General features: G+C 37.3%; 1 protein-coding gene across 3 annotated transcripts in view; it reads right to left on the bottom strand.

Annotated features, from left to right (window-relative positions):
• AOX1 (aldehyde oxidase 1) overlaps positions 1–16,099 on the bottom strand; it is a 38,568-nt gene that overhangs the window by 11,908 nt on the left and 10,561 nt on the right. For all 3 annotated transcript variants that reach the window (XR_013183012.1, XR_013183013.1, XM_054636430.2), the window contains exons 11-24: positions 15,775–15,926; positions 15,448–15,541; positions 14,773–14,882; positions 13,740–13,924; positions 12,445–12,607; positions 11,095–11,187; positions 8,973–9,142; positions 7,574–7,700; positions 7,158–7,280; positions 5,932–6,028; positions 4,860–4,984; positions 3,290–3,423; positions 1,938–2,025; positions 348–434 (exon numbers count right to left, since the gene is read on the bottom strand). Coding sequence is in view for 1 of the 3 variants with exons in the window: in XM_054636430.2 (XP_054492405.2) it covers positions 348–434; positions 1,938–2,025; positions 3,290–3,423; positions 4,860–4,984; positions 5,932–6,028; positions 7,158–7,280; positions 7,574–7,700; positions 8,973–9,142; positions 11,095–11,187; positions 12,445–12,607; positions 13,740–13,924; positions 14,773–14,882; positions 15,448–15,541; positions 15,775–15,926 (1,748 nt within the window). In the remaining 2 variants the exon portion in view is untranslated. The remainder of the gene's footprint in view (positions 1–347; positions 435–1,937; positions 2,026–3,289; positions 3,424–4,859; positions 4,985–5,931; positions 6,029–7,157; positions 7,281–7,573; positions 7,701–8,972; positions 9,143–11,094; positions 11,188–12,444; positions 12,608–13,739; positions 13,925–14,772; positions 14,883–15,447; positions 15,542–15,774; positions 15,927–16,099) is intronic.

Below are 16,099 nucleotides of genomic sequence, written 5' to 3'. Positions count from 1 at the left end.
AAGATTTTCCCAGCCCCGAAGATATAAAGCTTTAGGCAGGAACAAATGAAGGTAACTACACATTTTAAAAGGAATACAATGTTAGTTGAGATTTTCATAACAGAAAAGTAAGCCTGAGAAAACATTCATGAAGTGAATGTCTAGGGCAATATAAGAAAGAAGTGAGATGCTCCACTAAATTTAATAAGGAAGGGTTAACCTGCTCAGTGTAGATTCTTCCAAAAACCCACAATCCCTATATTAAAAGTCTATATGATTAATAATACATGGGCAAAGGAATTTGGCTTCATAATTTTCCAGCTAATGACTCCTCCATGTTGTAAGGTTCATCAGTATAAAACCCTTACCAGGACAGATTCATCAGGGGTACATCCTCCATTAACATAATATATGGCATCCACAGCTGTGATCCTACCATCATTCATGAAGCCAACCTAGAAGGATCAACAGTTATTTAGAATTCAGCATTCATTTGTTTCCAAAGTGCTTGTGTATTTTGAAAATTAACATAACCCACACATTTAGGGTCATACTGCACTATTAATTTCTGGGTAGCATTCACTGAAACTACAGAAGGACAAGAGAGAAAGAAAGCAAATTTCTAAGAGATAGGCTTTCCCTCCTAGCATCTGTGATCTGTATAGGTACAGCACAGAATATGCAACATAGGCCCATTAGGAAAGGAAGGATCAGTGGCTCCTCTCTATTGCCTGAGATGGCTGACAAGAGTGTCACCAAGGAGTGTTTACTGCAGATAAAATTAAATCCCACTTTAATGGTAAGAACAGTGTCTAGCAGAAGGAATATGACACTTATGTCTATTAATGAAGAAATATTATCTTTATCTCACATGCCTCTTTTCACCTGTTGCCACTAACAGTTCCTGAATTCTCTACATGAGCTACAGCTCATTTTCAACTTTAGGGCTTTAGGGAAGCATCTTATAAAACCTCTCTTACTTTACCTATATAGAATGTCATGCAACTTCCTTAGTATTAGCAGCTAAATTTGCAGCAGCCTTAGGCTGCAAGCTGTGAACTTTCCCCTATGTATGTTGAACTGCTACCCAGTCAAGTAAAAGAAGGCCTCAGAGTCAGTTCAAGCTGAAAGATAAGGAAGCTACAATCTCTAGCAAAGGCTACACACTTAGATATAAAAAAAGAAATGGCCCAGCTACAGACAGTGAAAGAAATCCACGAAGAATGCAGAGACTCCAAACCTGTAATATTCGTACTGGTTTGTGCTGTCATGTGAGGGATGGGGAGCTTAGACTGTAAGGGTATAATTGCCCAGGTATAAAACCATTGTTCAGAGTCCCTCTTTGAAGGCATCCAGCTTGAGCTGGACAGCTATTAACAAAAGGTATTTTTAAAGAGAAATCATTCAGCTTATTGATTCAACAGAAACTTGAATTTAAACCCCATTATGGTGGCTGGCACACATAATTTATATAACAAGTAGAGAGGGAAAAGAAGGCAGAAATTACCCTAATGAATAATTATAACTGATGACAGTGCAAGGGCAGGGAAGAGATTAATTTCCTCCACAGGGTGAGTTTTGTGCATGACACTGTTTCTGTGAAAAATTAGCTGCTTCTTTGTGTGAATCTAACCATATGGAGAGTTTAAAATAAAGTTCTGCAGAAGAAGTCTACTATAGGTTAGCTTCCTGTTCCTAGAAAGAAGACAGAAAGAGCTATAAAAGGATTAAGAACATGAAGGAACTAGAAAAAATAATAATGCAAAACCCTGAAGAGAAGAGGTAGAAGCAGACAAAGGGATGGTACAGCAACTATCTCTTGGGCTCCTGGCTTGTAGTTTTGTTTTAAAATTGAATTGGTTATACCAATATTCATTAACAGAACACATTACCCAGTAACACTGAAATATTTGCAGAATACAGATGGGAATTTTTCACTGAATTCTTGTGGCACTCACTTTATATTTAGCCATAAAAGGATGTCGGCCACCTGTGATTACCATATCATCCTCTCGGCTCAGAATAAGACGGACTGCTCTGCTGGTTCTAAATCCAAAAAAGAAAAGTCAAATTGCAATTAAAATTAAGGATATTATTAATAAGATGGCTATGGCTACTCATCATGTATCCAGGTCGGGCCGTGCATATAAACATGCATTTAGATTAAACTTAACTTTAATAAGCCTGAACATATGCCTAACACGATGTCCAGATTTCATATTTCTCACATTTACAATCATGTCAGAATTTTCATCTCTTGAAATTCAGCAAGATAACTCAGCGCAAACTACTCCTGAAGAATCTATTTCAGTGTTAAGTGTTCGTCACCTCTTAGCTATTTAGAATCATACTGAAATAGAGTGTCTTGGAATGAAACCAAAATATCAATAACAATAAAAATAGGAAAATTAGTCTAGAAATGCATATATCATTTAAAATAATTACTTTAGAAAAATGTACATAAGGTATAAAATAAGGTCCTAAGAATAAAAAAGATATTTTAAAGCATAAAAGAAATATTATTTTTAGCATGACCTTTAATAAAAAACACAGATAATGTGGCCAAAAATAATCAAGAGCAAATTTTATACCAGTGACAGTGAAGTAACATAAACCTATTGAGCCAACTCCTCAGATGAAAAGATCATTTTGGCTGACAGGATGTAGCCCAATGTGAATTCTGCAGCAAGTCAGTTATGCTTATAAAGGAGTTTTGTATGCTCTGACAGCTAACCCTGCCAAATTTGGAAGATGGGGGGATGGAGCTTTACATGTTAATGTTCTTAAACTAATTCAAGCAGTATTAGAAAAAGCATAATACCTCAGAGATTTAAGCTAATTTTGACTGAAAGATGTTGAGAACTGAGCTAAAACTACTTTTTCTTAAAAGCACTTCCACTCGTGACTCTTCCTTCTGCATTCTGCTGTGTCAACGAAGTTCACAATTGGAGGGTTAGTGTCATATTTTATTGTGCATATTTTATTGTGCATATTTTATTGTGCATATTTTATTGTGCACTTCCTGCATATGCAGGACGTCTCGGTAGTTAGGCACCGGTCCTTTTGAGTATTTCTAGCTCATATTAATATCATCTTCTTGCAGCCCATTAATTTAGTTGAGGCTAGAGCTGCTTAACATAAGTAATCCAAGAAAACAAAGAAATGCACCAAACAGTCTTGCAAAGTGTGAAGTCAGGATTGTATGACATTTTGACTAGCAGCTTTGGAAAAGAGAAAGCATTTTAGCCAAAATGGAAAACGTGCTTGCTTAACTTTTTTCATATCTCAAAACACACATACTGCCACTTACTTGTTTGCTGCCACTGCAGCAACTGATGCCAGTAAACCGGTTCTCAGGATTTTCCCACCAAAAGCTCCACCAACTCGTTTAACATGGCACATTATCCTGTTGGCTGGAACACCTAAACTCGCAGCTACCATCTCCTGTAAAACAAGTTTTAATATTTTATGCCAACCCAAACTAAGTTCAAAAGCTAGATTCTGAAATAGAAACCTTTTCTAGAAAAGGGTTCCACAGATATTTCTATTCTTCTATCAGACGAATATAACTTTTCCTTTACCCTAGGTTAAAAAGCAAAGAAAGAATAACAACAAACTCTCAACAGTGCTCACATTTCAAATCTTTACCATGCAGACTGAAAAGACCATTGGCCAATGTGAAGAATAATAACCTTGAATTACATTATCTAAATAGTAGGAAGCTTCAGGTATAATAAAAATGGATTAGTAGACACTTTATATTATTTTTATTACTAAGGCAATACCTCATTCTTATTTAAAATAAAACTATTTGTTTCTTAATTATCTAAGGTCTTGCTAGTGTCAGGAATGTTTTTGGTTGAAATAATTTTCTCAAACACAAAGTTTTTCATACTACTTGGCTATTGGCAATATAATAATAATGGAAATTATAAAAGGAGCAGAACTGGGCTTTGAACACAAAATGCCAGTGTTGAGTCTGAAATACCAGCAGTTTCATGCACTATGGCCATTGCTCTGCAGACCACAAGCTATGGCAGCTTTGTTTTGTCATTTACCATCATGACAGTGTCTAGAGCGCTAGAACACCTCTACTATGAAGACTGAGAGACTTGGAGTTGTTCAGCCAGGAGAAGACAGCTCCAGGGAGACTTTACTGTGGCCTTTCAAATTATAAAGGGGATTTCCCAAGAAACAGAGGAGGACTTTTTAGCAACGCTTTTATTGACAAGACAAAGGGCTATGGTTTTAAACTAAAAGAGGGCTGGTTTAGACTGGACAAGAGAAAGAACTCTTTTACAATGAGGGTGGTAAGGCATGGGAACAGGTTGCTCAGAGAATTTGTGGACACCCCATCACTGGAAGTGTTCAAGGGCATGTTGGATAAGACTTTGAGAAATTTGATGCAGAGAAAGACAGCCCTGTCCATGGCAGGAGTGTTGAATGAAATAGTCTTTAAAGGTTCCTTGAAACCCAAACCAATCTGTGATTAGGAGACTGTTGCATGGAGCAGCAGTCTTACCTACAGCTGTTAGACTTGATCAGATCCTCAGTAGGTTTGACTCTGTAGAGAACTAATTGCTCCTCACTCCAGTGGAAAACTGAGATGGAGGAGCCTCAGCACTCCACAGGGAGTTTTTCATGCCTACAATAGTGGAGTATGAAGTACTTTGTTCAAAGGGAAAGGAGAGACTTATCCTGACAGTGGAGTGCTCAGTGTTTATCAGATAATACAGCAGCACTACAAAGCAGCTGTTATTGGACATCCAGATGGCAACTTCATGTTTCTATGGCTTCTGTTCCTACAGATTTGTAGACAAAACTTTAAAAGCTCTATTGTCACAAGTCCACACACTTTCTCTGAGAATGCTCTGCATTACCTGAATAATTGCTGGATGCTGTGTTGACACATACAAATCCATTTCTTTATCCTCTCCTTTTGGAACAGCAAGCATACTCTGAGTCTCCATGTAAAAGTGTTTCTGTCCCCCAATGCAAATCTCCCCTGATCCAATGAGAAAAACACAAGTATTACTGAGGGAAAAGGACAGAAGAAATCAACCAGAGAAGAATTAACAGTCCACCATCATGTAAATTATGGTAATCAGTTTCAAATCCTCTGATACTACTTGTGTGAAAGAGGAACATCTAAAATAAAAACACAAATTAAAATCCTTGTAATATTAAATTGGTCTTGTTCCAGTAGCATCACCAGAACCGGATTAAAGCAGAACACTATTGCCCACAAGTGGTGACAACACTCAATAAAGCCTAGATAAGTTAAACAAAGCATGCACATACTGGACCAGGTCAAGAAGAGAGCCACCAAGATCATCAGGGGGCTGAACCACAGGATGTATGAAAAGAGGTTGAGAGAACTGGATTTGTTCATTCATAAGAAGAAAAGGTTTAAGAAGAGATCTTATTGCAGAAGAAAAGGTTTAAGAAGAGATCTGTCTACAACTACCTAATGGAAGGGTGTAGACAAGAGCAAGCCAGACTGTTCTCACAGATGCCCAATGGAAAGAGAAGAGGCAATGAACACAAGAAATTCCAACTAAAGATAAGAAAAATCAAAATCAGCATGAAAGCAGTGAAACACTGGAACAGGTTTCTATGCAACATGCTATAGATGTTGCATAATCTCCATATTTGGAGATATTAAACACGTGACTGGACATAGCCTATAACAACCTGCTCTAACCAGACCTACCTTAAGTAGGAGGTTGGACTAAGACTCCCTCCCAACCTAATTATTCTGTAACTTTTTCCAAGAACAGGTGATGCAAAAAACTTGAATGTAGCAGCAGAACAACAATACACTAGGTTTAGCTATTTTCTCAGGCCTAATGACTATATAGAAAAAAGGTAGAACTGGGACTTGAAGAGCAGACAGCCAAACCCAAATATTGACAGCCAAAAATTTCTCATCAAATGTATTCTACAGTTTACCTTCAATTATATTATCAACAGTTTCAAATGCCTCATCAACATTTCCTTGTTCTAATTTTCTCTTTGGCTCAAAGAATGAGTTGTGTTTTATAGCTTCCTGTAATGGAGAAAAAGAGAAATGGGGGGTTTTAAGTATTTTTCAGATTCCCAGCAGCACTTTAGTCTCAGGACCAACACCACTGTCTTCAGAGACTGGAACCACCAGCTACCTAAATCAATGAACAGCTGTATTCCATCATTTTACTGTCATTATTGAGTTTGTTTATTTAATACCAGCAATTCTTTCCTGATGCATCTTGTGTAACTGATGACAGCAGTTTCTGAAGGAAATGCATTCAGTTTATTTAACCTGCTCTTCCCAGTCATACATCCAGAAAGTGACCAAGACACCATAGAGTAAGAATGCAACTGCATCGTCCAAAGTGTGATGCCAGTAAGAGGGGAAGAAATCACAAGGACTAAGTAAAGGTGGAATCTATTTATAAATTAGCATTTGCTTTATTTCTAGTAAGATTTCATTGGATTTTCAATTCTAATGAAATGTTAACAAAATTTGTCTGCCTTTATCTATTTTTCTATCAGAAAGATTGTTCCATTAGACTACACACACATTAAAACAAGCTGTAAAGTGACTGCCAGAACTAATTCTGATTCCCTGTGTGTTCTTTGTTCCTTACTTCTATTCTCTTTAATCCAGGGTAAGTCCATATGTGACTCTCACATTACACTTCTAAAATATTCATCCCTAACACCTTTCTTTCATTTTCCCCCAACAACTCCTACATCTCCAGCCAAGCTTTCAAGCTAGGCAACAGATGAAAATGCTAGAGATAATCAGAGGCTGACTGTTAGCCACTATACACATGTTGACTTACCAACTGGTAGCTACCAGAAAATTAGAAACCAGCATGCCCATTGCCTTTTCCTCACTGGGAACACTAGGACAGTTTTTTTTGTTTTTTTTTTTTTTTGCAGTCTAATGTTTATTACTGTAAAACTTGTGAAACCTTCATACTTTCAAAACCGTTGCCTGTCTATCATAAGTGGTCAAAATTAGACAAAAGGTTAAAAATTTATTTATAGGGAGATACTCACACTGCTTAATTGGATGTTCAAATTCATCTTGTTTCCTTAAAAATCATATTTTAAAAGCAACTGAAGAGTGTGAACTGCTTCCATTCATTAAATAGGTAAAACAATAAAAAAGCAGAAGAAATTATTGGTACCTCAATTGTTAAAATTACTGGTTCCAGCATTTCATACTCTATCTTCACTTTTGCAGCTGCTTGTTTGGCATGAACGTCTGAATCTGCGACCACAGCACAGACAATCTGACCCACGCAAATCACCTGCAGAATATACATCACTACTGGAACAGTGGATTCAAACAATTCCCACATGTGTTATTGACATTCTTATTTTACATTACCATCACTTATGTTTCTTGTTCAGAAGTTTTCTTTGAGTTAAGAACTTCTGTATTTTCACATCATGCATGAAGCTAAGAAATTATAAAAATACCACTATAACTACAGAATCAAGGGAAATACACTGTTCAGAAATGGATAATAGGACAATAAAAGGCTGGAAAAAAACCCAGTTAAAATTAAGAAAATCAGTTACAAAAAGATTGTATTTATACCTCGTTTCTTGCAAATATAATCTCCGGATCATCAGAAAAATGAAACTCATTTGCAGCTGGCACATCATGAGCTGTTATGACATCAAACACACCTGGTCCTTTTAGGGCCTCTGAGGTATCTATAGATCTGATTGGGATATGGGAAGAGAAAAGTGCAATTCATTAATTATAAAAACTGATGACAGAGAAAGGAAACACAATACAGAGGTATACTTCTTGTACTACCAAGATTTGCTCATAGGCTCACATACATCTTTTCTTTCTGTTTCTGGCATGTGGAGAAGTGCAGATAAAAGACGATTTAAGATTCTACTAATCTGCTTCATTTATAAAAGATAATTTAGATACAACAGGGAAATCATTGGCCCATTAGATTGCCTGAACTGCATTGGTTTAATAAAAATCACTGCACAATTACAATGTTACAACTGCAACTTTCTAAGACCTGACAGCCTACACACATACTGCAAGATACAAATACTCATCTTCAGATGGAGGATTCATGTAGAGAGATATAAAAGTTACAAAACCAGTATAAATGGAGAAGGAATGGAAATGTCTAGGTGTAAAAGGATCAGAAGGAACAGCAGAAGGTCTATAAGAACAACATGTTTTGATAGCATCTACTTCAGCAGGTCATCAGATCCCAGCACATGTACAGGCATCTTCTCTGGACACCCAGATCAGGAGACAAAGGAGACTGAATAGATCCTATTGACTTGCAGAGACAGGGGGGATGCCACCTCTGTGATGGGACCAAAAAGAGGGCTGCCAAACCCAGCACTGACCTGAGAATAAGCCAGGAAATATGACAAGGACTCAGTAGCTAGAAGCCCCAGTCCTATCTGTCATAACAGATCACTTGATTATGTCTTGGGGCCTGAATGTTGAACAAACTGCTAGGATAGGTGTGTCTTGGCAGCATAAAAGCATACATTGAAACAGTTTTCTAACAAAATAAATCCTCTTCTCCACCCTTTTCTCCTATAAACCTCATATGAGCTTTGCCACCTTGTTGCTGCAATGTTGCCACACTATTTCCTACATTTTGAACAATTTTCTTCTTTCACCATAGAGTTAAGGTTTAAAAGCAGTATTGGTAAAACTGAATCTTGAAGTCCATTTGCACTGCACAGCTGAGCACTTTGTGGAGGTAGCTAGGCTAGCTCTGGGCTGGTTTATGGACCAGAAGCAGGTCACCCTTACTGGTACAGTAAAATGGGGTGAGACACTTAAATCCTAACAAACCTTTTTACTAGTGCAACAATACTGCTTCCAGCATGGATTTGTGTGCAGGTATCAGGCATGCTGTTCTGTACACACATAACTCATCAGTTTCTAAAAATCTCAGGCAGCAATTCATGACAACACTTTCTTCAAGTCCACTTTGAACACTTACACAATCTTAGCATGGGCTCTGGAACTAGTGACAGGAGCCAGGAAAAGCTCCCCATCCACAGAAGGAAGGTCATCAATGTAGACTGCTTCACCAGTGGCATGCTTTATCCCGGACTGGTGCATAACGGGCCGTCCTACCGGGTCCTGGGGAGACTGGCTCGGATCTACATCCTGAACAGTCAGAAACACACACCCAGCACCCCCAGGTAAAAAAAGAACAGTCCTGTTACTCTTACAGCAATCAGAAAATAAGATGAATGAACAACTACTCATACAATCATCTTCTGGTTCAATTTTGAAAGAGATGTGGCTGCAGGAGATGATTGCTACTCCTGGGGATTTCATTCTCCTCTTTTCTTCTCTATGGAACCTTCAGAGAGTCCCACACAGGTTTGTTTATTTGGATTTTTTCCTTAATTATTTACATCAAAGTGACAAACCCAGCACTTTTTCAAAAGACATTTTCCTCCCTTACTGAATAGTGTAATGAAGCTTTGATAATTTTCTGAATTATTCTCACAAGATTCTGCTCTGAATGTTACCAGTGTCAGGTGGTTTACTATGAGCTATATGCAATAGTTTCTAAGATTTGTCTTCCTCACTGAAAGAGTGCAACTGATCACATAAATCAGTGAGGAAATACTGCCTAAATATTTTCTTCCCAATTATTTCCTTGCAACTGTGTATGAATTTAGTGTCTTATTAATCTTATTTTGCTATTTTTTTAATTAATACAGCATTTCCAGTTAAATCTGCCAAGTGAACTAATGTTGCAAACTTCCAGAACACCTTTCCAATTTTTGTGTCAGTATTCATGCTAACTTTTTTCTTTTCTACATTTAGAATTTGTTAATTGCTTATGACTTAAAATGTTTTTACTTCTAAAGCTTCTAGCACACAAGTGTTCAGGCTACACACTTCTGCTTCCTGCACTTTCTGGCACACTGTCTGCTATTGGCACAAAGTCAAGAACAAACACTCTTCACTTGACTGCCTGAAGTTCCTCAAATGGATGTCTCAGCCAAACTGCTTCAACATTTCCATCACAGAATGACAACATATTTGGATTTCAGGATAAGCATTCTTTTTATTCATCTTAATAATGTCCAAATGAAGGAGCACAGACAAAAAATATGGCCTTACAAAATCTAAATAGAAATTTAAAGTGGAAAAACTCAGATTTTCTGGGTTTCTAAATTTCTATTGCTCAGTGCCAATTGGTCTGAGTAATAAATTGTTTCAATTTCTGATGTTCAGTCACTTTATTACAGATGGGGAATAAACTGGGGAAAAGTCACAGAAATAGTCCCCTTGATCCTGGCTCCTCTAACTGCTTCTTGCCCTTGTATTTTTTAAAATAATAATAATAACAACTCTGAAGGAAACTTAATATAACAATTTGAACAAATTTGAAGAATTTCAAGTAAGTGTTTTTCTAGGGAATATCCAAACAATTAAAAGAAAAACAACTATTTACCTATATTTCATTTGAATTTTTCTTTAGGTTTTCAAAAGTTGGTATTTTGAACTTGTGTACTGAGGGTGTCAAAATATTAAAAATCCTTGCAGGTGTTTCTACCATGAACTATTTATATGGGGAGCTCAGAAAATACCAAATGTGTTCTTTGCTGCTCTCTACTGTTGATTTAGGACAACCTGCTTGTGTTAATTTGAGCACACAATCATCACACACCATCTTGATTCCTAAATCTACAGTAAGACGTAAGAGCCCCTGAGGATCTTGAGACAACAATACTATAGCTATGCTACAGTGTATATATACTATACCTGGGCTTTCCAACCTTTTTTTTTGGTTTTTAAAATTTCTTTCTAGCTGGTTTGCACACTGCAATAAACCAATTTTAAGCAGTCTGACAATGGAGTTTGCTTAGCATATTTTTGTTCAAAGAACTGTCTAGAAGAAGTGAGTATACCCCAGAATCTGTTTTTACAAACAAGGATTCTCCAAACGAGATACAGTTAAAAATCAACCACTAAAAGCATTTTGCTTCCAGTCCTTTGGAAAATCTGAACCTGACCTTCACACCATAGCTCATGTTTGAACTGTGACTTTTTAGCTAGTCTTATAAAGCAGAAAACAATGTCAGAACGAAATCACTTGCCTGATATATTTGGATACTCTGGGGCATTCTGGTTTTGAAATCTTGTAGGACACTCCCATATTCTACAGGTATGCCTGGATAATGGCAAGAATCCTGAAAAGGAAGTGAATTATTACTAAAACTCACATTTTGAACATTATGATTAGAAAAGCCAACAATCAAAATCAAGCACAAAATCTTTATACAGGAAATGTTTTCCAGGCTCAAACTAGAAAGGCCCTAAAGCAACAATCTGAAAACAATGTAGAGGTTTTAGGTGTCACTAAATAATACTTAAAAATATATTAGATTCAACAAATATACTTTTTAAAGTAAGTAACATAAAGTAGGGACAGACAGAAGAGCTTTGTTTTGAGGTCTGATCAAAAGTGGCTCAGAATCACTCCTGGTACTCAACAATTACCTATAATGTTGATTTAGAGGAAAGAGGTCAAGGTAACAGAAGAAAAGTGTTAAAGGGATATTTTTCGCTGTAAGAACATATTTAAGACAAAAATAAAAAAAGTAAATTACCATAGAACATCTTGGCAAGTGAAACTTTAGTGTCCTCATCTCCCAGCCAACAGCTCATACAAGAAGGAGGGTTGGTTTAGTATCTACAGTTTTTTCCCAAAGTCTTTATTTCTATTTCATCTATTTGTGTTTTGAACTACAGAGTAAGATCTTTTTCATATTGCCTTTGGGTCTGGGAGCTTGCTACTGGTGTGCTGTTGTATTAATATTGCTCAAATGTCTTTTAAAGCCTAATGTCCAAGGTAAAGCTATCTGAGCATCTAAAAGTTAAACAGGCATCTCTCCATCGGCCTCTTTGGGAGTTAAACACTTAAGTTACTGAGTAGCTCCAAACACCAAAGACAATGATTTAGCATGCTGTACAAATTGCAAGCACTAACATATAGCAAGAACACCCCTTTTATTTGCTTGCACAAGAGCAGACACGGGGAACACCTGGTTTGCTCAGCCTGGAGGAGAGTCAAGGTAGACCTCACTGAGGTTTTCATCATCCTCACAAGGGAAAGTGGAGGGGCAGGTATCGGCCTCTTCACTCTGCTGACCACTGAGAGGACTGGAGGAAATGGCATGAAGTCGGGGAGAGGACTTTAGGAGGGGAGAGCTTTAGGTTGCACATCAGGAGGAGATTTTTCACCCAGAGAGTGTTTGAGCACTGGAACAGGCTCCCCAGAGTAGTGGTCACAGCTCCTAGTCTGAGTTCAAAAAGCATTTGGACAATGCTATCAGGCACATGGTGGGACTCCTGTGGTGTCCTGTGCAGGGCCAGGAGTGGGACTCCATGGTCCTGATGGGTCTCCTGTAAGTCAGTATATTCCATGATTTTATGAACTAATTTACCATTGTCTTCAATGACTGCGATACTTCCAGGAAAAATCTGTAGAAGAAACTGACCATCAAAGTTTTCTTATAGTCTACATTTTCATCACCAGCTGAGCCTGGGAGAGCAATTTCTTTAAGGACTAGTCTGCATGCTTCATCCAACATTTGTTCATTCCAGTGTCTGTCAGGAAGAATAATAGATACAATCACACCAGAACTAATAAGAAATAAATACCAATTGCAGTAATTTATGTGTACCTTTGACCACAGACATAATCCTGCTCACAATTAAGCCAAAATATTGATTCGAATAATGTCTGCAATTTTTAAAATAGTGTAGATCAATGTTGCTCACAGAGCTGAACTCCCATAAGCAAACTGAATTAAGTGCTATGCCAGCATTTTTAAATAAATAAATACATAAATAAACCTTATTACAGCTTTAAAGCTGCTTTAGCAGTCTTACTGATTATCACCATATTGCAGATACTATCCCATATTTGAAAAAAGTAAATATAGTTGCAAAATGTAGATACTTTCAAGAGATCTAATTAGCTGTTACATTTTCTGAAAGCACTGTCTTCTTCAAGTAAGTCATCACAGTTAATTCTGTATAGTTACACGGCCACAGATATCAAAATATTAAGTCTGTTAGACTAAATTTAATCATGTTAAGCATCAAAAAATAGTGAACACTTCAACTAAAGAAACAGTTGCATATTGAATAGCAAAAAAAGGTTATGGGGGCTTCATTTAATGTTATTTTTATGCTGCTCAAATTTGCAATTTTTTTCCTCCAAAACTTTGAAAAGTGCTGCAAAGTGGGAGGGAAAGTCAGGGACTTATTCCAGAGCTTATTGGGACCTTGAAGATATGTTGAAAAGGTGAAGACTTGACTTGTGCTCCTAACTTTATTTGGCACATCTAATGTTCTCAAACTTGGTATCTTTTAGAGACAAACTGAAGGACTCAAGCACATTGATGAGAGGATTATCAAATGTATGGGGTACAGAGTAATTTACTCATCCTTGGGTTTAGGTGCACAACTGACTGATGTATACCTCACCCACTTATCTCACAGGCCATCTCTCTTTTATCTCTCTGCATAATTCACACTGGAGTTGTGCTTCATGTGCAAACTCCAAAATGTAATAATCCTGAAAAGTCATCATTAAGGCTTGATCATTCACTTGAACATACAAGGCATCAGGTCAGGTAAATAAAATCTTTCTGTACTTTCATGTCCCAAGGAAGATGAACCTGAGCCTTCAAAATCCCTTTACTCAGAGACACACAACACAAAGAAATTTTACCTTCCAATAAGTGTCCAACAGGTTTGTTTTGCACAGACCGTTGTTGAGACAGCGCCTCCATAGAAAATGCTTAGATCCTTTATAATGTCTGTACCTTCTTCAAAAAGGACCCTCATCCCGGCATTGGTTATCGGAAGAGCGTTTTCCCGTCTTGGTGCTTGTCGAAATGCAGAGACATACTCCCCCTGAGCAAGACCACACAGAAATGCAGACATGTAAGTACCTGAAAGTAGAACTTGTTATTGCACTATGTGAAGTAAGAGAACAGAAAACGAAGAGCACAAATTCAATTTCCTGAGTATTCAAGACCATGCACTTTCTTCTCTTGACCTTTCAGTAGATTTACCATCTTTGATTTTCTAGCAGCTCATCACCAATCCCCCATCACCTACACAGTTCAGATGACCTAGATTTTTCATGGTAGATAACAGGAAGACAGGCATTTTGTGGAGCTGTATTTATAACAAGACCATAAGTTTAGAGGCTTCAAGGATTGCCAAACTGCAGTATTCATATAAGATAACCCATAATTCTCTTCTAAGATCCCATATCCACTCTCACAAATCCAGTATCAGTTAAAGACTATTATTCAGTTCAGCAACATTTATGGAACAACCACAGGCACATATCCAATCTTCTCCCATTTTAGAGAAAAATCCTCAGGAGATGACAATGCTTTGCCTATTTGATGCCAGTCATATCACAGGTGAGCAGCCTGCTTTGGTGAGCACAATGGCAACTTGTCCAAGACCCCTTTCCACAGGGGATCTAGACAACTGCTATTTCCCTCATCATTTTAGGGCAAACTTTTTTCTGAATATTACTCTTTATGTAGCATTGCCAGCAACCTGCTGAGTTGTGTTTTTTGGCTGAAACTGGGAGATAGTATGGCACTGAAATGAATAAATGTAAGGAATTCAGAAAGCGAGCAGTAACAGTGCTACTTTAAACAGATGGATTATGCTCCTTCTTGCTCTTTATTTCATAGTCTTTAACTCTGCATAAAGCAGATCTAAACAAACTAATAACTTACCTTCCTAGAATAAGGAATATGGATAGAGACTAAGATCTCTTCTGGTGTAATGGTATTGTTACCAACTCCATCTGCAAAAATATCACTCATAGGAATCTGTCGCCTTTGTCCTAAAAAAAAAAAAAAAACAAAACCAAAAAACTCAAATCCAGAAAACTCCCTACAATTGTGCAATTAACACAATATCAATAGTATTTTAATTGGCAAGAAATACCTGCTGCCTTCCTGAATAAATAACCGCTACAGAGCTTACACAGAAACTATCAGTGATATGTTCTATAAATTCAAATGTTTGCTCCATCTTCCATAACATCACAATACCAGATTCCTAAAAAAAGTACCCAGAGGTCAATCCCCATTCTGCAAAAGTAAAAAATTATTAGGAGGGTAGGGCTTTTGTTGTTTAGGTTTTTGGATCATTTCTTCTTTTCTTTGTTTGCTTTTCCCCTGAGATTCTGAACATTTCCAGGAGTCCAAAAAGAAATAAATGCTATTGCTCTTTCCTTTCTCTTTTTGTTATTTTATTCTGAAAGTGACCATATTTGTTACTCTGTGATGGATATTATGAAAGTGAAAATTCACAGAAGGGAAGATGACAAAATTTTGCAAGGAACCTAAGTTTTTAAGAGTCCTTTGAACACTTAAGTGCTACAGAGACAGGCTATCTTCTCCTACCTCTTGAAGCCAGATTGAGCATGCAGTTGCTGGCTGCCAGAACAGGATTCAAGTCTGATGTTGATTTTCTACTTATGATGTTTCCACCAAATGACTTGAAAAAATAAAGTAGTTGATGTTACCTTTCTCTGTAATCATCATATTATGTTAAGTGACAATATGGCATGCAATCTATATGTACGTTTATACGTATTGAAAGCTACAAAAAGAGATATTGATAGAAAATTCATGGCAAAATCAAAATTAAAAATGCAAGTTCTACATGTGGTCAGGACAAATTTCACATTTGTTACAATTTTGTCAAACTGCAAGTACTTCCCAACATACAGCAACATTTCTTATCTGTTCTCCGCCCAGAGTTCCCAACTGCTGCAAGACAGCACAGAAAACCCTCGTCTTCTCTCCAGGAAACTTGGCAATTGCATTTGTCAAGATGTCTTTCACTAGAGAGAGGCTGCAGGCAGCTCCCAGAGTTAATCCTGTAACCAAAAGATTATGAAAGTGTAACATGGGCATTGCTTTATTGCCTGGGTTTTAAAGTGTCTTCAGACTGTAGAGTTAGGACAGCTCATGGGAGCTAAGGGAGATAAAAGGAGAGGAGCCTTTGCATTTTAAAGGAACTGGAATTCAGGAGACTGAGGGTAAAATCCCT

Source organism: Agelaius phoeniceus, chromosome 7 (genome assembly GCF_051311805.1).
Source record: "Agelaius phoeniceus isolate bAgePho1 chromosome 7, bAgePho1.hap1, whole genome shotgun sequence".
Classification (NCBI taxonomy): domain Eukaryota; kingdom Metazoa; phylum Chordata; class Aves; order Passeriformes; family Icteridae; genus Agelaius; species Agelaius phoeniceus.
Note: the sequence above shows the minus strand (reverse complement) of the source record. Positions and strands in the feature narration are given on the sequence as shown.